The sequence below is a fragment of the Poecile atricapillus genome, chromosome 29 (genome assembly GCF_030490865.1).
Source record: "Poecile atricapillus isolate bPoeAtr1 chromosome 29, bPoeAtr1.hap1, whole genome shotgun sequence".
NCBI lineage: Eukaryota > Metazoa > Chordata > Aves > Passeriformes > Paridae > Poecile > Poecile atricapillus.
Window position 1 is genome coordinate 973,150 of NC_081277.1, and position 18,455 is coordinate 991,604.

General features: G+C 48.0%; 2 protein-coding genes across 11 annotated transcripts in view; both read left to right on the forward strand.

The window, feature by feature from the left end:
- NSD3 (nuclear receptor binding SET domain protein 3) overlaps positions 1 to 12,328 on the forward strand; it is a 35,203-nt gene extending 22,875 nt beyond the window's left edge. For 4 of the 9 annotated variants that reach the window (XM_058859226.1, XM_058859228.1, XM_058859230.1 and 1 more), the window contains 10 exons: positions 1,052 to 1,201; positions 3,342 to 3,498; positions 4,048 to 4,250; positions 4,704 to 4,816; positions 5,248 to 5,517; positions 6,590 to 6,706; positions 6,805 to 6,946; positions 7,207 to 7,313; positions 7,633 to 7,837; positions 8,588 to 12,328. In XM_058859226.1, coding sequence (XP_058715209.1) covers positions 1,052 to 1,201; positions 3,342 to 3,498; positions 4,048 to 4,250; positions 4,704 to 4,816; positions 5,248 to 5,517; positions 6,590 to 6,706; positions 6,805 to 6,946; positions 7,207 to 7,313; positions 7,633 to 7,837; positions 8,588 to 8,829 — 1,706 coding nt within the window. In that variant the 3' untranslated portion in view covers positions 8,830 to 12,328. Of the gene's footprint in view, positions 1 to 1,051; positions 1,202 to 1,467; positions 1,608 to 3,240; positions 3,305 to 3,341; positions 3,499 to 4,047; positions 4,251 to 4,703; positions 4,817 to 5,247; positions 5,518 to 6,589; positions 6,707 to 6,804; positions 6,947 to 7,206; positions 7,314 to 7,632; positions 7,838 to 8,587 lie in introns of those variants that run through there. The other 5 variants (XM_058859229.1, XR_009279793.1, XR_009279792.1 and 2 more) reach the window with 5 other exon arrangements.
- PLPP5 (phospholipid phosphatase 5) lies at positions 9,248 to 18,329 on the forward strand. 2 transcript variants are annotated; one of them, XM_058859238.1, is made up of 7 exons: positions 9,248 to 9,374; positions 14,205 to 14,313; positions 15,851 to 15,941; positions 16,052 to 16,115; positions 16,400 to 16,524; positions 16,880 to 17,050; positions 17,365 to 18,329. In XM_058859238.1, exons 2-7 carry the CDS (start codon positions 14,209 to 14,211, stop codon positions 17,532 to 17,534), a joined length of 726 nt encoding a protein of 241 aa, XP_058715221.1. In that variant the 5' UTR covers positions 9,248 to 9,374; positions 14,205 to 14,208; the 3' UTR covers positions 17,535 to 18,329. The 2 variants fall into 2 exon arrangements, with proteins under 2 accessions (XP_058715221.1, XP_058715220.1); XM_058859237.1 differs by lacking the exon at positions 9,248 to 9,374 and adding an exon at positions 12,355 to 14,136.
- The last annotated feature ends 126 nt before the right edge of the window (positions 18,330 to 18,455 follow it).

Below are 18,455 nucleotides of genomic sequence, written 5' to 3' on the forward strand. Positions count from 1 at the left end.
CTTCTTATTCAGCACCCTGCAATACCCTCCAGTCAGCATGTTAACAGTTCACCTTGCTGCATGTGTTCCCTTGTTTTAGGAATCCTCCCAGTGATGTGTATTCAGATGGGCTGACCCCAGTCTTCTTACAGCAATGTTTTAGGCACCATCCAAGAGCTTCTGTCCAGCCCTCAGCTGTGTGTCTGTCCCTCAGGGGAAGAACTGGGGCCTCTCTTGGTAGCTCATCTTTCCTGTTTCTTTGGGGCTCAGTTGCTCTGCTCTTCCCATGAGTTACTGGCCAGGTGCTTCTGCTCCACAGCTCTGGGCTCTCAGCTGGGCTGCCTGGCTCTTTGGATTAATGAGGAAAAGCTCTTCTTGGTGCAGGAGAGGGAATTGCAAAGGCCTGGAATGGAGTTCTGTAGATAACTGAGTGCTGGACTGTTCTGGAGCAGCCCTGGGAGGGCTGGGTGGGGGAGCTTCACCACCACAGCCTAGGGCAGAGCCTCCATCTGTGCTTCCCCTTGGTGCCTTGCAGAACACTGACCTCCTCCTTGCTTTCCAGCACAATTACAGAGGCAAAACACTTCTGTAGACAAGATCTCAGGGACAGATTTGTAGGGAGTGGGACAGTGAGTTCTCATTCCCAATGTCTGCTCTGTCTAGCCCCAGCTAAGATCACAACCCTGCTGCAGTGACCATCACCCCAGGCCTGCAGAGGAGCTTCCTTCTGCTCTGTGGCAAGGAGAGGGGATCCTCTCCTTTGTTGAAAACAAGCTTTGTTGCTTTTCTTCTGCTTGTCTATAAATGCACAAATGAAGGGTAAAAAACCAATTGAAATTCCACTTAGAAGCAGCTTATTTCATTGCAAGATTTTCCAGTTAAGTTGGAGTCTCTCCAGCACAACCTCTTGGATAGCGCAGAAACTTTGTCAGACTTTCCTTTTTCTTCATTTTACCCTTTTTTCATTCTCGCATAACGCATTAGAGGTGTTCATTGGGTTTATTTGATTTTTCCTTCATGGAATCATGGGTAGTTTCATTGCAGCTCATCTCTTTCTGTTTGTTTCGTATAGGGCTGGTAGTGCAGGACCATTCAGACCCCCTGTTCAGTTCCTATGCCTATAAGTCCCACTATCTACTGAATGAGTCAAATCGTGCTGAGTTGATGAAATTACCTATGATTCCTCCTCCTTCGTCAGCTTCCAAAAAGAAATGTGAGAAAGGTAACCAAAATAGTTTCTTTCTCTTTAATTTACTTTCGCTTTTTCTATTTTTTTCTCTCTAAATCAACGGAGAAATGTCTGCTTGTCCCCACACTGACTGCTTTCAGTGACCTTCACTCATGGTTATTGTGAGCCTGTGTTCATGTTGTTGGCAATTTTTTATTTTTATTTTTTTTTTAATTATAAAAGGGCTTAAAATAATTGCTGTCACTAAATTCTCCTTGGAAGAGATTTGGTCACTCTCTATCTGGCCTGGGCTGTTCCAGGTTCAGGGAGCTGTTTGCACAGCAATGTGAAGAAATGGATCTGGATATTGCTGCAGTTCCGTATTTCCCTGGATGATGTAAAACCACTTCTTAAACTGGCTGAAAGCGGAGAGGGATGTGCTGCTTCAGATCTTGTGCAGGTCCTGAGAGAAGAGAGGGCGTTTGGGGCTGGACAGGGGTGGGTGCCGTGTCCTTCTGGAGGGTTCCAGAGCAGGGAGCAGTGGGGTTTGGCCTGTGTGTGTCCCCTGGGCCTCGTGTCCCAGCTCTGCCACCGAAGCAGCGGTGCCCCATCGCTGTCCCCTCCCGTGGGGACGGGTCCTTGCCCCAGCCAGGCTCTGACCCCGCAGCTCTGGCCAGGGAACACTTCCCGCTGCTGCTGAGCGGGGCTGGGGCTCTCCACATCCCTCCCGAGGCAGTTCTGCTGTCCATGTGCAGTGCTCAGATGTGATATTTCATTCCTCACAGAAATTTGCTTCCCTGGGAGCGTTCAGAGCCAGTGCCCCATTACCCAGCCCAAGTTAGGTCGCTTTGAGCGTTGTGACATCAATGGCTTGCAGTAGTCCTGTAATTCCTGAAAACAAGAATTATTTTGAGCCCTGTGCTTAGCTTGAGCCATATCTGCCTAATGCATCCCAAGAGCAATGTTGGGTTTTTCTTGCTTAGCATTGACAGTTTTGTGTTTGATTTTGTTTGATTTTTGCATCTCTTGGCTTTTTCTCATCTTGGATAATGTTTCAGTAATTTGTCTGTATTTCCTCTGAAATTACATTTGCAAAAAATACTTTAAAATTTCATTATGGATTTGGGAGCTCTGGAGGATATGTATGGCTGGATTTTACTGGTTTTAGCAGAGGAAATACAGTGTTGTTCTGCAACTGAATTGTTTAAGGAATGCTCATTGTAACATGCAGTGATCAATTAATACAGTGATATTTTGGGAAGTCTATAGGTGGACAAAATTTTCTGATAAAGGTTTGAAAGTGACCACACTTCTTTTGATACTGTGATTGAAAATTGGTTTGAATACTCTGAAGTCTCTCCCAGATTTTCCATCTGGGACAAAAAAATCTTGTTAATTTTTAAATATATATATATATATGTATGTATTATATACCTACATGTATAAAATACTACAGTATGTGTAACGTATCAAGTCATCTTACACAAGCTGCTTTGCTGAGGGTGGCTTAGAGATGTAACACATCATCGAAAATGTGAACCAACCAAAATAACTTTTGCCCAAATTAATGTAAATTTGAGAAATTCATGTGAACCCCGGCGCTGAGGTTCCTTCTGTGCACCAGGAATTTTCAGGATGGGGACAACTCATGTGTGTCTCATTCTGCTTTATGTACTGGGCTCATCCTGGTAAACTTTTTGTGGAATAAACACTCTTATTACAATTTTTTTCCTGTCCTTGCAGCAGAAAAGTATTGATCAACCTATAGGCTGCGGGTTTGGTGCTTGCTAATGATCGCTGGGGATTCAGTCAGAGCAATGTTGATTGAAAAGGGTTCTTTAAACCTGTGGAGTTTTGTGGTTGCTTTGGCCATCACTGAAGCACTAAAAGCTGGTAGCACTATTCCCAGCTGCAGTGCTTCCCTTGGGAACGGCGCTGCTCCTGCCAACTCGCCTTGTGTCTGAGTCCTCAGCTGCCTTTTTGTCTGATGCAGTTAAGAGTCCCAGCTTAGATTAAGCACTGCACAGTCCTTTTTAACCAACATTGTTAAGCTTGACTTGATCCCTTTCTTTTGCCGTTTTTCTGTGGGGCAGCGAGAATCTGGAGTGGATGATTTAAAATGAATGTCAATTGCTGTGCACTGGGGGAGCAAATCCTGACTTCTACAAACCAAGCAGGGCTTCTTTGTTTCAAGGTGGCAAACTGTTGTGCTGTGAGTCCTGCCCAGCTTCCTTCCACCCCGAGTGTCTCAGCATAGAAATGCCTGAGGGATGCTGGAATTGCAATGACTGTAAAGCTGGCAAGAAGCTGCGGTACAAGCAGATCGTTTGGGTCAAGCTTGGGAATTACAGGCAAGTTCACCTTTTGGGGGTTCTGATGGATGTTTTAATGTACTCTGGAATTGCAGGAAGATAAAGCAGTTCAATCATCATGAACAAGAGTTAGAGACACAGTAATTCCTCTGCCTGGGGTCAGACACAGATGTCGCCCTTGAAATGCAATGCTCCTGCTTCTCCCAGGCAGTGCTGGAGTCTGGATTGCACACACACTTTTGCTCTGCAGAGCTTGATCAGGAAAAGCAGGGGCTGGTAGAGCCCAGCTGTCCTTGCTGGTGTTTGCTTCAGTCAGCTGCAGCAGTACAGGTGTTTACAGCTGATCCTGGAAACCCACTCTCAGGCCATGGATGTTCTTAGAAGGCTTTTCCAGAATTTGGAGTAAGAATGTTGCTTGTGTTTTGCATGGAGCTTCCCAGGCATTGCCAGTGGGAACCTTGGCTGCATGAGGGAGGAATTAATTTCCTTAAGAATGGAAAACTGGCTTTTATTTCTCAATCCCATTAGGGAAAGTGGGAAGCTTTGGTTCAGGGAACTTACATTCTTCTTTTCTCTCCTACTCTGCAGGTGGTGGCCAGCAGAGATCTGCAATCCCAGGTCTGTGCCTCTCAACATACAGGGCCTCAAACATGATATCGGGGACTTCCCAGTATTTTTCTTTGGTTCACATGACTACTATTGGGTACACCAGGGCAGAGTTTTCCCTTATGTTGAAGGAGATAAAAGCTTTGCTGAGGGGCAAACTAGTATTAACAAGACCTTCAAGAAAGGTAAAATCAAACAAAGTTTATAGTGGTTTATGACAAAAATTCCACGTGTTTGTGTCTCCATCACCACTTAACCTGCATGGGAATATTATGTGACTAGTGTTCTGTGTTCACGTGAAATCCAAGCATTGTGTTGATCCCTTGACTGCAGATAAAAATGTGTTTAAGTGCCTACTCATTGTGTGTTGTTGTGGGCCAGTTCAGTGCTTCCACAAACGGGGAAATGTTACGATGGCTCTTGGGCTCTGCTGCATGGGATCATTGTTCAGTATTTTGGTACCTGCTGAAAGTACCTGATGATAAATTGCAATAACTAATTTTTAGTTTGTCTTTTCGTTAATAGAGTTCTGTTCCTAGTCTTAAAAAAAAAAAATATTAAATAGCTACATGTATAAGTACATATTTGATTAGCAGCAGCTGGGGCTGATGGCTTTCTATTCTGAATTCCTTGCACAGCACTTGAAGAAGCAGCAAAGCGTTTCCAGGAACTGAAAGCACAAAGAGAAAGCAAAGAGGCGTTGGAAATTGAAAGGAATTCAAGGAAACCTCCACCCTATAAACACATTAAAGTGAGTTGGCCTCTTTCTTTTTTATTTTTATTCAGTGTGTGAAGAAGTTGCCCTGTGCATGAGCAAGGATGCCTAGAGAAGGTGTGGCTGCCCACTCCCTGGCAGTGTTCAAGGATGGGCTGGCTGGGGATCAGAGCAATCTGATTTAATGGAAGATGTCTCTGCCCGTGGCAGGGGTTGGGACTGGACAGTCTTTAGGGTCCCTTCCACCCCACACTGTTCTGTGATTCTCAGTTCAAGGTGTTCAACGGTGGGAGCCTAAAGAAATTCACGTAAATCATTTTGCCGTTCTTTTCACTAATCTCGTGTTGTGTTTTACAGTGCCATAAAACACAGGATAAAATAATCGGGATTTTTGCCTTTTCATGTCAGTTGTTGACTGCGTTCCCAGCGCGATGTCTTCATCCTTTGTTTCCCCCTTTGTTCCCCAGTCCAACAAGGTGATAGGGAAGGTTCAGATCCAGGTGGCCGACCTGTCGGAGATTCCACGCTGTAACTGCAAGCCGTCGGATGAGAACCCGTGCGGGCTGGAGTCGGAGTGCCTCAACAGGATGCTGCAGTACGAGTGCCACCCGCAGGTGTGCCCGGCTGGGGAGCGCTGCCAGAACCAGTGCTTCACCAAGAGGCTCTACCCCGACGCCGAGATCATCAAAACCGAGCGCCGCGGCTGGGGCCTCCGCACCAAAAGGAGCATTAAAAAGGTAGAGTGAGCCAGGACAAGGCTGTTGACAGCCATCAGGGTGGGTCTGGGCGAAAGCATTGCACTCTGCACCTCCAGAGAATGAGCTGTGCTTTAACACCTCAGCAGCTGCCTGGCTGCTCAGAGCAATGTGCAATGCATTGGTCACCTTGTATCGAGGTGTCAGATATGTCACAGCTTTTCCGATTTTCCTTAGAAAACACTATTGGCCTGGAGGGCTGCTTTTCAACTATTTAAGTTTAAATTAATGGGTTTAGCCGTTAATTTTATTAAATTCAGAACTTTTTTAATCTGCCTTTCATGAAAACTGTGTTACTGCAAATGTTCTGAGTTTGACTACTGAAGTCCTAATAAAAGTGAAGAATGTAGCGAAATTACTGTAACAGTTCCTGTTTTCTGAGGAGTCCATGAATATTGTCACATTGTTTTCTGTGAAAGAAGGTTGAAGACAACTGTCTTGTGTACTGAATGCAGGAACAGGGCTGCCTTTTATTCTGCATGGGTGTATTGCTTGGGCAGCAATTACCTGGTGCATGTGTGGATGGTAAATATGAGCAAAAGCAGGGAGCACAGTGTCTGTGGAAAGCAGGCCACATAACTATCTCAGTCTCACCTGAGAAGGTGGCCTGAGAAATGATGAGGAGGAATTAAAACAATCCTCAGAGACAGAAGACAGCCTTGCAGGTGCTGTTTGTCAGTTTTTTGTTTTCTTGCAAGAGAAGGTTGAGGGGTGGTGTACCCCACTGACCAGTGATGGTGATGTGTCAATTCACTGACCAATGAGAGTTTTACCTTTTTGTACTTTCATGTATCAGTCTATAAAGAAGATCTGAGGTAATAAACCTCACTCTCCTGTTGAGCTCACAAGAGAGTCCATGTCCTGCTTCTCTCCATTCCCAATAGAGCGACTGTGCTTGTATTCACATTGTGCCTACTAGACCAGTAAAGTGTAACACTTTTTGTGATGATTAGAGTCTTTTTTATAGGAAATGCTTTTTTCTGTGCTGCTTCCCTTTATCATTGGGATTAGGATGCATAGAGATTTCTTACTTTTGCTGTCGTTTCTTCTGCAGGGTGAATTTGTGAATGAATATGTTGGGGAGCTGATTGATGAGGAGGAGTGCCGGCTGCGGATCAAACGTGCTCACGAGAACAGTGTCACCAATTTTTATATGCTAACTGTAACCAAGGTGAATATCGGGTCTTGTTTGATAGCAAATGTCACTCAGCAGCAGGAAACCTCTTTGCTTTGTAAATAATAAACACATCTTTGTCTTTTTCCTTGAAGGACCGAATAATAGATGCTGGCCCAAAGGGGAACTACTCTCGTTTTATGAACCACAGTTGTAACCCAAACTGTGAAACACAGAAGTGGACAGTGAATGGTGACATTAGAGTTGGACTCTTTGCTCTTTGTGACATTCCTGCAGGTAAAAGGATGGCACTATTTGGCATGTTTGCTTTTGTCTTGCAGTGGCCAAGTTCCTCACTTAGAATTAGAGTTTTTGCTTTGAAGTTGTTAAAACAGTGAAATGTTTAGGACCTTTGTAATTAATTGGGGTGGAGATGATACATAAGGTTCCAGTTTCCACAGGGGTCTCACGGTAACAAATGCTAATGAAATGTCATTGTCACAGGCCTGTCTTCCTTCAGTGTCCCTCTGGGTGAATTGTTTTTCTTTAAATTTTAGGAATGGAGTTAACATTCAATTACAACCTGGATTGCCTGGGCAATGGCAGGACCGAGTGTCACTGCGGAGCAGAAAACTGCAGCGGCTTCCTGGGAGTGCGTCCCAAGGTACACGGATGAAACTGGAGCTGCTCTTCCCTAATCCAAAATAGGGCAAATAGGGTTTTGATTTGTTTCACTCTTTAACCTATCTAACACTTTTTACCCTTGAAAGACTCCAAAGATTTTATAGTGTGGCCTGCCATGCAGTTGTGTCTGGTGGGAAGTTAATTCAGAAACATCTGAATGAGCACTTCTGGCTCTTAGAGCTTAAAAGCTATTTTAAATGAATCTCATTTAAGGAGAGTTCATGCAAATAATAACCCAAAATTGACTTGAATGGCAGGGGTTTATAAGTTACTCTGTGTTGTGATTTTCTCCTTCTTAGACAGCATTTGCAACGGCAAATGAAGAAAAAGTGAAAAATGCAAAATTAAAGCAAAAGAAACGGAAAATAAAAACAGAACAGAAGCAGATGCATGAAGATAATTGTTTCCAGTGTGGAGATGGGGGAGAACTGGTCATGTGTGATAAGAAGGACTGTCCCAAAGCATACCACCTCCTATGCCTTAACCTGACTCAACCACCTTTTGGTAAGAGCAGTCACATGGCTCCTCCTGCTCAACTTTTCCTTCCTGCTACAAGACAGTGTTGGAGGTGAAATGCAGCGTTCATGTACATAAAATACAGTGTTCACTTGCATTAAATGCAGTATTCATGTGCACTAAATGCACCAAATTTGCTTTTGCAATACCATGCACTTTTAGCAGTACATCAGGGGACTGTTCCTGAATGGAACCAGTGGGCAAAGGCTTTTTCATATTGTTTGTGTTGTTCCTGTTCCTCTCCTTGAGTCAAACTTCTTCTTATTTTGATTGAAACATGAGCATCATCTTGGTGTCCTAGCACAAGCAGATGACAGTTCAAACAATGACAAAGTCAGCAGAATGTGTAGGGCTGACCTAAAGCTTCCTTTGGAGGTACCCTCTGAGGAGCACAGTGTCCAGGGCAACATGAGATGCTCACAAATCAGGAAAATGTACAAAACAAACTCTGTCTTGCAAGGACATTCAGTGCCTTGACAGCCAGGGAGGTGGATCTGACTGTTTTAAGGTCTGGTTGTGCATGCAGTAATGTTCTGGTCCAAGAGAGGCCCAGAAAATCCAAAATAGATCTGTGTTCAGTCAGGTTCTTGTATATGAGAAGCAGAAGTAGCAGCTGATTTTTCTGAACTTTGTTTGCATTCATCTGAGCAATGCAACACGGAGTGAGGGTTAAAGGCCGGTGCTGTCTGTGAAGTGAACTAATTCCAGCTTCCTTCCTCTTTCTCCTCCCATCCTCAGGAAAGTGGGAATGTCCGTGGCACCAGTGTGACATCTGTAGCAATCCTGCCGTGTCCTTCTGTGAGTTCTGCCCCCATTCCTTCTGTAAGGATCACGAGAAGGGAGCCCTGGTGCCGTCGGCGCTGGACGGCCGCCTCTGCTGTTCCGCACACGACCCCAAGTCTCCTGTGGCACCCGAGTACTGGAGCAAGATCAAGTGCAAATTGGAAGCACAGAATGCTGTGGAAGAGGCAAAGGAGTGAATTTGGTTAAAAACAAACACGGGAGGGGAGAAGAGGGGCAACAGGCGATGAACTCAGATTGCAATGCCACACTTGTCCTTGGAGCCAGCACATGTGAGCTGGAACGGGACCATTGACCTGAGCGAGAAGGACCAGGCAGTAGTGTTTGGTTTTTGTTTGGTCTTTCTTTTACCCTTGAATGTGCTACAGCAGCTCTTACTGTTGGAAACAAGGAGCGTCTTGGCCTTTGAAGAAAACCGTAAACCTTTTGACAGTGAAAAGAATATTCTGTTTAAAATAATGTTCTTTGGGTGTAGAAAGCAAAACATAGCCACATATTTATTTATTTAATTTTGAAAGGGTTTTGAAGATCTGGCTTTGATCAGTCATCGTGTCTTTAAAAACAAAACAGCGAAGCCAACGTAACTTTTGTGTCTAGTTTATGGAAAGAGCAAAGCCTCTCCCCTCTGTAACACTGAGATGCCAAACAGACAGGTGTGGGTGTCAGACCAGGTGGCTCTGAAATGCCTCTGTTCCAGTACTTATTGTTAAAGGCATTGGAGAAGGTAGGTTGTCTCTCATGTTTACTTACGAATATTATTGTGAAGCTTTTCCTGTGAGAAATCAGGTGTGTGACTTCTGGGAAGTGCATATAACACAAGGTCTGGCAGTGGGGAAAAACGGTGGCTCCTTGCTCCAGAGCTGTCTTGGGTGTTTGCAGACACATGCAGAAATTCAGAGTTTACTTGCACAGTGGTCATTCCTTTATCCCACCTATTTTGAAAGCCCATCCCAAGCAGGAGAGGCTCCCAGCCTCAGTCACAGCTGAAGTCAGTCCTGCCACAGGTTCATCATCTGCCACATCTGCGCTGGTTTGGTGGCAGTTACTGAGTGTGAGTCTTCAGTCCTGCCTTCTCAGGCTCCCCTTGGCTTCAGGGAGACTTGGGCACGAGAGGGACCTGACCCATGTCCACGTTGGTTTCGATGGAATGTTAAGATTTTCTTGTTGAGAGAGAGCTTCTAACTTTAATCTTCATTGTTAATGGAGCTGAGGAACATCTTGGTACTTCCTCAATGAACAGGGTATTTTGTGTCTGGGTAAGGGGCCATATCCCAGCAGCCAGATGATACCTCAGGAGTGGTTCTGTCTTGGATTTCCTCTGTTAATCAGAGAGACAGACTCCTTCAGTGAGGCTTTCAAAGTGGCTTATGTTGGCTCTCACTCCAGAATTTTTTTAGGAAATCTATATTCCTCCTTTTTTTTTGTGCAAGGAGCCATGGGGCACTGGTGTCCCCAGGCTGGAGCTAGTTTTGGTGACTCTTCCCTCCCAGCCCATGATCTTACTGTGTCTCCCCTCCTGCCCTGGTATAGCGAGTTCTTCTGACTTGTGTACTGGTAGTAGCTACTCCCTGCCAGCCTTTGCTCATGGGTACTGAAAATAATTGAGTGTTGCTGGCATCTGGCTGAACTGAGCCTTGGAATTAAGAACCTTGTCTCTAGAAAACTGCTTACAGAAACCTGTGGGAACACAGAAACTTCTCAGATCTAGAAAATAGGCTGAAAAAGTCTCTGTGGAATTCAAAAATGTCTTGCCTCTGCCTGGTGTCCTCATCCTCAAATTGATGTAAAGGTGGAGTTTTTTGTGTGTGCAATGGTAGAGTGATACACTACAGTCCCTGAGCAGCTGCTGTGCTGTGGGCTCTGCCCAGAGCTCCTGCCCACTCCTCTCTTGGGGTGACAGAACCCGCAGGTGTCCGGGGCACTCCTGGGGCAGCAGCTCTTGGGATCCCTAAAGCACTTCCTGCTGTGGGCCACGCTCCAGTAGGGTCCAACACTAACCCTGCTGGAAAGCAGTGCTGGATTTTGGTATTTTTAAAGAAAAAAAAAAAAAGTTACAAAAAGGATTTTATTTTTCTTAATGTTTTGTGTGAGAAATGTCTTTTTTTAAGCTCTTATTGAGGATGTTTAACCTTCTCAAATTCCAAACACAGCTCTTGCTACCGCGTCTGTAGGACCTGAGGTGTTCACTTTATATTAGGCTTGATAATGTTCAATGATTTTCTCTGAAGTCAGAGCGTTCTGATATTGCAGATATCAGCTGATATATTTGATATATATATATGTGTGTGTGTTTGTATATATATATATATATATATATATATATCAGATATGTTGCTGATATCGTGCTGCTGTGTGAGTGCACTGACCTGCTCCCTTCATTCCGTGTCTGTGGTGACCTGCTGAGCAGGGGGACGTGCTGTGGCAGCACCAGGACACCTTGGGAGCACCGGACAGGAGCCACAGACTGCCAGTGGCCACCTTGGTCATGCTACAGAGCTGTGCCAGGGCACAGGGAGGGCACAGAAGGCTTAAAACTTGTCAAATGCTGTGATGGAGGCTGCTGCTCCTGTGCCACCTGCTGTCCTTGTACACTTTGTGTTCAGACTTCTTAGAGATGCTTCTTTTTTTCCACCAAGAAAGGATTCATAGCAGCCAATAGCTGGGCTTGGACTCAGAAGGAAAAACAGGAGAGGTTGTTCAGTTTGTGAGCAAACCTCTGAACTGAAGAGAAGGTGAGTCTTTCCAAAAGCTTTAATGTTAGATGAGAAAAGGCCAGTTCAGAGGATCTTGGTGACTGCAGGGGCTGTGCTGAGTGCCAGACTCAGATGTTAAAATGCACATTTTAACCATGTCTTTGTGAACTGAGTAACCAGAATGTAGTTGCTTAGTGCAGTTCCTTTGTAAGGAAAAGATTGCACAGCTGTTCTGATGGATTGGCTTCAGCAGAGTGGGAGGCAGCTGCTGAATTCATTTGTGTGGGCTCCAAAACAAGGAATCTTGGATAGCTGGGTCATTTCATGCTGAGACCTAGAGGGAATCCACAGAACTGGTGATTTTGGTGGAGAACTGCAGGGTGCTGTCCCAGCACATTGTTGTTCCTTCATGGGAACAGACCAGTACGTGTCTCCCTTTTGGGTTAAATTTTTGGGATGGCCCCACACTCCTGGTGACCTCCTGCCTGCAGCTCTGGCACCTGGGCAGTGCCTGAGCTGCCCTGCCCAGGGAACATTTGTGGTTTACTGGAGCTTGTCCTCTGCAGCTGCACCTGGACACAGTGCAGGCATCCTGCAGCCCTCGGCCAGAGGAATCTGGGATCAACAATTCCACGATTCTGTGATTGCAGTGGTGCAGAGGCTGGTTCCACCATTCCTGAACACATAGTGCAAGCTGTTGTAGCTGTCAGGTTATTGTAGAGACTTGTCCTGTCCGTAGACTGTTGAAGGCATTTGCAGCTCAGGAAGGAAATTTTGTGGGCAAATCCCCTTCTCTGGTCACCACATGGTCTTGGAGAATCAGTTCAAATGGAGTAATAGGGCTGGAACGTGGATTTTTGGCCTTTCTTCTAAAAAAACCCCTTCTTTTATCTTAATTTCAGGATAGAATGGGAAAGACACAATTACTAGACATAATTATCAATGAGCATAAAATCTGTATATATTGAAACTTTACAGAATTAAGTGGGGGGGGAGGGTGGGATGGGGGTGTCCGACGCTGGTACGGAGAAGTCACTTTAACATGGAAACCTCTGCCTCATTGAATTCAGGGTTTAATGTACTTGAAGCTCTGCGGTTCCTTTTACAGCTTTTTTATTTATACATGATTTTTTGTATACTGCATTGAAAATGTCCTTGACTTCCCCCAAGTTCTTTCCTGCTCCCGCTGTACAGTGGATCCGTGGCAAACAGGAGGGTTTGGAAGCAGCTGTCTCGGAGGTTCACCAGGTGTCGCGTGGGAGACGGCAACCTTGGAGCAATGCTGTCCCTCTGCCTCCCGTTCCCATCAGCTTTCCCCACCATTTCTCTTTGTGTAGCAAAAACATTTGCACTTACGATACACTCCTACACGTTGGATGTGTTCCCAGTGTTGTTCTGAGGGAAAAAGGAGAAAAAAACAAGGCAAAACAGGAAGAAAAGCAAAGCTGTTCCCTGTGATACTGTGTGAGCAGCTTAGGTCTGTGTTCCCCTGGGAGGGGTCTCGCCGCTCCAGAGCAGGAGGTAGGGAGCTGGAACTGTGCTTTGCGTAGGGGATTTCTGTGATTAATGTGAATAAAAAAGGGAAAACGTGTAAGAATTTGCCAAAGCCATTCACCACTCCCTGTGCCCCAGGGCTGTTCCCTCCCTGTGCCAGCTGCAGGGGCAGGCGGCTGCCTGGGGTCCCTGGGGAGATCCTGGCTGTGTGGGGTCCCTGGAGCCCCCACCTTGCAGTTCTCTCTTGCTTTTGGCTCATAACCGGGCTGGACGAGCCCCTCCGCTCCCTGTTCCAGGTGGATCTGTGTCTCATTTCTGGTGTCGCTTTCCCAGTACCCAGCGGCGTTGCCGCAGCCCCCGGGCTGATCCTGTCCCGTTTGGGTGGGGCTCTGGGGGTTTGCATTCGGGGTGCTGCGAGGACCCCGAGCCGTCTGTCTCCACGCGAGTGATGTTGCACAACACAGATCCCCACGGATCAGTCTCCATCCCCACGTGCTCTGTAAGATGGACCTTTGTAGAGTCGTTATTTCTGTAGACTTTGTTTATCTGTAACAAACTTTGTAGATTCTGTGAAATGTTATTTTAAGGAAATCACTCGAGTCTTTAATAGCAAAGCATCGATATTCACCGAAGTCGATACCGAGGAGTTTTTGGACGCAGACGCAGCCCTGACACTGCCGAGGAGTGTCTGATTCCACAGGGCATTACTGTATCATGACTTGATGTTGCCGCATAGACTTTGAGATATCCGATATTTTGGGGGGTTTGTGTTGGCCTCTGTCCTCTTGCATAGTGTGAAGCCTGTAAAGCTGGTTCCCTGTACATAGATAGCTCCTGTCCTCTAGGTAGAGCGTATCGAGACTTGCCTGTAATATTTTAGCTTCTTACTGACTGTGTGTGATGGTAGAACATGTAATTTTTGTACATTCTATTTACTGAGATGTTGCCTTTTTTTAATTTTATTTTACAAATACTCTGGAATTCAGATGTCGTTTTTTTTGGGTTTTGAGTTGGTTTTTTTTTTGTTTTTTTGTTTTACCTTTTTTTTTTTTCCCTTTTGCTTTTCCGTGAGGATTCCTTTGGAAAGGTTTTTAATGACATTCCACTGATCTGAAATTTTTGCTTGAGGTTGACTTCAATAAATCGTTGTGAATGTTGCACTGGTGCGATGAGTCAGTTCCGTGGCGGGGCGGGGCGGGGGGATAGCGGTGCTCGGGTGGCTCTGCGGGCGGTGGCCATGCGGCGAGCGGAGCTGGCGGCCGAGGCGGCTCTGCGGGCGCTGCTCCTCGGCACCTTCGGGTGTGTGCGGGACCCCCGGGCCCTGCCCTGCCCTGCCCTGCCCCGCTCACCGCCTGCTCTCCTTCCAGGCTCATGGAGTTCCTGCCGCCATTCCGACGCGTGCTGCAGCCCGAGGAGATGTGGCTCTACAAAAACCCCTACGTCGAAGTGGACCATGTTCCCACCGTCCTCATGTTTGTAAGTTCAGTGGGTTCGTGCCGTGGTTTGGGCCGGAAGGGACCTTAAGAAGAGATAGTTTTGTCCCTCCCACTCCGGGGGATGCCCCCCTTCCAGCAGCCCGAGCCCCCCCGCACGATCCGGCTGTGAACAGTTCCGGAGCTGGGGCAGCCGCAGCTGCTCTGAGCAGCCTGTGCCCGTGTTTCCTGCATTTGCTTTGGTTTATTCTCAAATTACAAGCTCTCCTTTTAAAGCAAGCCTGCTGGCTGAAGTGCTGCAGTACCTGCAGCTCCTAGTGCACGCTGCAGAAAGTGCAGGATCTCGTATCCATGTGGATAAATGGCTGCAGGGAGGGGCTGCGAGGATGGAGACGGGCTCTGCTCAGCTGCATCATGGGCATTTCCACCTGAACACGAGGAAGAACTTTCCTGTGGGTGACTGAGCAGTGGCTGCTCGGACAGTGGGAGTCTCCTTACCTGGAGATACTCACAATCCATCTGGACACAATCCTGGGTGATGTGCTCTGAGGAGCCTGAGCAGAGGGGTTGGACTTGCTGGTCCCCAGTGGTCCCTTTCTACCCATTCTGTGAGGTTAATACCAACTAGGCTGAACAAACAGGGATTTTTGTCATATTTTGAGACTTTCCCATGCAGGGTTGCCTTTGGGATTTGAAGCTCATAAACTAAGAGGACTTTGCACTGTTGTTCGTAAGCCATTCCACGTCTGAATTCCTGAGTGCGTGGAAGATAGCACAGCTCTCACTATCAGGGAGTGTTTTCCTTGTAAGCAGCTATTCTTAGCAGAGATTTATTATCATTTTATTGTCCAGTGTTTTCCCAAGGGCTCTGGGATTGGTTAGAAGAGTTTGACTAATTCTGTGTTGGATTTCCAGGAGAGAGCAGTGTGCCAGAGGGGTTGGCTCCCTCTGTCACAGGTGTGAGGTGAGGGGCTGTGGCTCTTGAGCTGGCAAATGGCAGGTGGGATTTAGAAAATCTGCAGAGCAAGAGGTGGCCGCTGACCACTAAGGACAAAACCTTGGCATAGCATTTGGAACAGGCATTGTAAAGCAGGACATGTGCCAGAGTTGAAGTGGGAACAGACTCCATGGGAGCCTGGCAGCCGTGGTGAGGATGTCCCGGGGTGAAATCCCGCAGGGCTGAGATGGGGATGATGATAACTGGTTGCTCTGAATCAGCAGCTCCTGTGCTTTCGCTGACAGAGCACGGGTGCTGCTGACAGAGCGCTGATGCTGGGGCTTGCAGGGAAGGGAGAGCTGAGGTGCTGTGCCTGGGGACACCCCCAATAACCAGCCAGAGCAGCACTCTGCCAGAAGAGCTGTCTGAGAACCAAAGGGTATGCTGGGCTGATCAGGGCCCGATGCAAATGCAGGGGCTGGGGGATTGTGTTCTGATGGAGCTGCAGTGATTGCAGAGGACAGATTGCTGCTTGGCTTTGGGGAAGGGAAATGTACTCAGAGTCTTCTTAGTAACTGCTCTTGTGTTCTGCTGAGAACTTAAACCTACTTCACTGACACCTAAAATTCTCCATTTTGTGCAGTTCATTGCGTTTCTGTCTCCCTTGTTGCTCATCATCCTGGCAAGGCTGTTCATGGGTGCTGACCGCGAGGACTCGAGGGAAGCCTGCCTTGGTGAGCTCCTCCTTGTCCCAGAGGGAGGCAGCTTGAGCCCTGCCCGTGCCTGAATGCACTGCACTTTCAGATGGGGATGATGCTGACGTGACCCTTTTGCTCTCTCTCAGCTGCCAGCCTTGCTCTTGCCCTGAACGGGGTTTTTACAAATGCCCTGAAGCTCATTGTGGGGAGGTGAGCTCTGGCTGGGTCCCAGCTGCGCCGCGCGGGGAGGGTGGGGGGAAGCAGGTCTGCAATAGCCAGATCAGGGCCAGGAGCTGAGCTTGGACATGTTCAGCACACGTGCATTTTTCTGGCTGTAAAGCCAATTTAGAATTGGAAAAAACACTGGGGAGCTGTCCCAGCCATCATTCAGACGAGCTGGGGAGGATCTCGTTGGCACGGGCAGCTCCCTGCTGCTCCATGGGTGCTGGGAGTGCCCACGCCTCAGGGTCCTGAGCTTCACTCCCCTGTCCCAGACCACGGCCTGACTTCTTCTACCGCTGCTTCCCTGACGGTCGAGCCAACGCCGAGCTGCTGTGCGCGGGGGACAGCCGCAGAGTGACAGAGGGGCGCAAGAGCTTCCCCAGCGGACACGCGTCCTGTGAGTGCTCCGTGGTGTTCCTGCTGCAGCCCTGGGCAGGAGCTGTGGGGAGCAGGACCCGTGGGGAGGGCAGCTTGCATTTGCTCTCCTGCACCCCACAGCTTTGGCTGCATCCGTTGGCGTGGTCAGGGGACTCTGCAAAGCCATGGGGTGAGAAATGTGGTCCAGAGCTGTCTGTAACCCCGGAAGGAGGGATGTGTGCCAGGTACCTGCTTCTAGGATCCATCACTCCCAGCTGGTGCTTCCCTTGGCTCATGGGGACACACAGACACCCCTCACAGCAGCAGCAGAGGGTGAGGGTCTGGCAGCAAAGCCTGGAGCTATTCTGAACCAACATTGTTCTGTTCTCTTCCAGTTGCCTTTGCTGGCCTTGCCTTCTCTGCCTTCTACCTGGCGGGGAAGCTGCACAGCTTCGTTCCAGGGCGGGGGGGCCGGGCCCTGCGCTTCTGTGCTTTCCTCCTCCCCCTCTTCCTGGCCACCCTCATCGCTGTGTCCCGCACCTGCGACTACAAGCACCACTGGGAAGGTGGGTGAGCATCTGCTGGTGCATCTGGAGGGGCTCAGCAGCTCAGCAGGGCACTCCAGGCATGGGGGCTGTGGTGCCACAGAAGTGTTCAGAGCCTCCAAGAGCAGCCTGGAGTTTCTGTTTTTTTACTCCTCCAGTGGCGATTTTGGTGCCACCTGTGGGGAACTGATGCCTTGCTCTGTGGTTTTGAAATCCCTGCCAAGCTTGGGTTTACAGCCAGGTTATGGATCTAGCAGAAAAGCTGCTGCTGAGGAATTGATCCCAAGGCTTGGGAGGGCGAAGGGCCATTAACTTTGCTCTGCTTTCGCCCACAGATGTGTTGGTTGGCTCAGTGATGGGCTTGGTGCTGGCATACCTGTGCTACAGGCAGTACTATCCTCCCCTGACCGATGCCACGTGCCACAAACCATCCCTGGCCAAGCCCAGAACGCTGCCTGCACATGAGGAGAAGCCTCCAGCTCCCAGCTTCCACATGAACATCTAGTGATGGGCTCTGTCCTGCCTGCTCCTGGATGCCAGGGCAGGGCAAGGCTTGGGGCAGGCTGCTCAGAAAGGCTCTGATGAGGATGAACCCCTGGGCAGGTGTTCCCTGCCGAGCTGGTGAGTTTCCTGCCCTGGCCCTCGTGTTTCATTTCACTGAATTTTGTAGGCCACCCCCTCTTGAGGCTCGCTGTGGAGCGAGGGAAGCACTTGGGGTGGCAACCTGCAGAAAGATGGTTGGGCTCTGAAGGTCCTGAACAGGAACTGGGAAAATGTGACAACCCAGTGTGCCCAGTCTGGTGGGAGTTCTTGTGTACAGTCCAGGAAGCACCACTGGTCACCTCCCTGCAATCCAGCCAAGATGTCCCAGCCCTTCTCCTGGGAAATCAAATGCAGGACCTGAGTTTTTCTAATTTCCCAAATAAAGGAGTTTCATTTTTGTAATGAGCTGTGGTACTAAAACTTTATTTCAAGGCTTGGGTTGTTGCTTTATAAGCCATTTCCTCTGGTGTCTGCAGGGGTTTCTGGTGGGTGCTCTTTCCTTGCAGCTGTAGTATAGTTTTAAGGAGATGACAGCAGAAAATGAAATGGTGTCAGAGCATCCCTGCAGCTGCGTGAGAGCGTCCTGCACAGGTGCTCATTTCCCTTCCCATGGTCTGTCTCAGACAAGGAAGGGCAGAGCTGCTGAGATCCAGGGCCAGCTGCCTGGCAGGAGCTCTGTGAGCAGTTTGTCACTGGTCCCTTCAGAGACAGCTGTAGTTTCCAGTGTGTGTCCATGCAAACACCACAGGTGAGGCAATAATGAACTCCATCAGCTGCAGTCTGGACCCTCTGTAACTCTGCTGCTTCAACAGAATTATAGGAATAGCTTCACTTTCCCCTAAAACTGCACATGTGAATTTTCCAGCCCTTCCTTCTTCCCCCA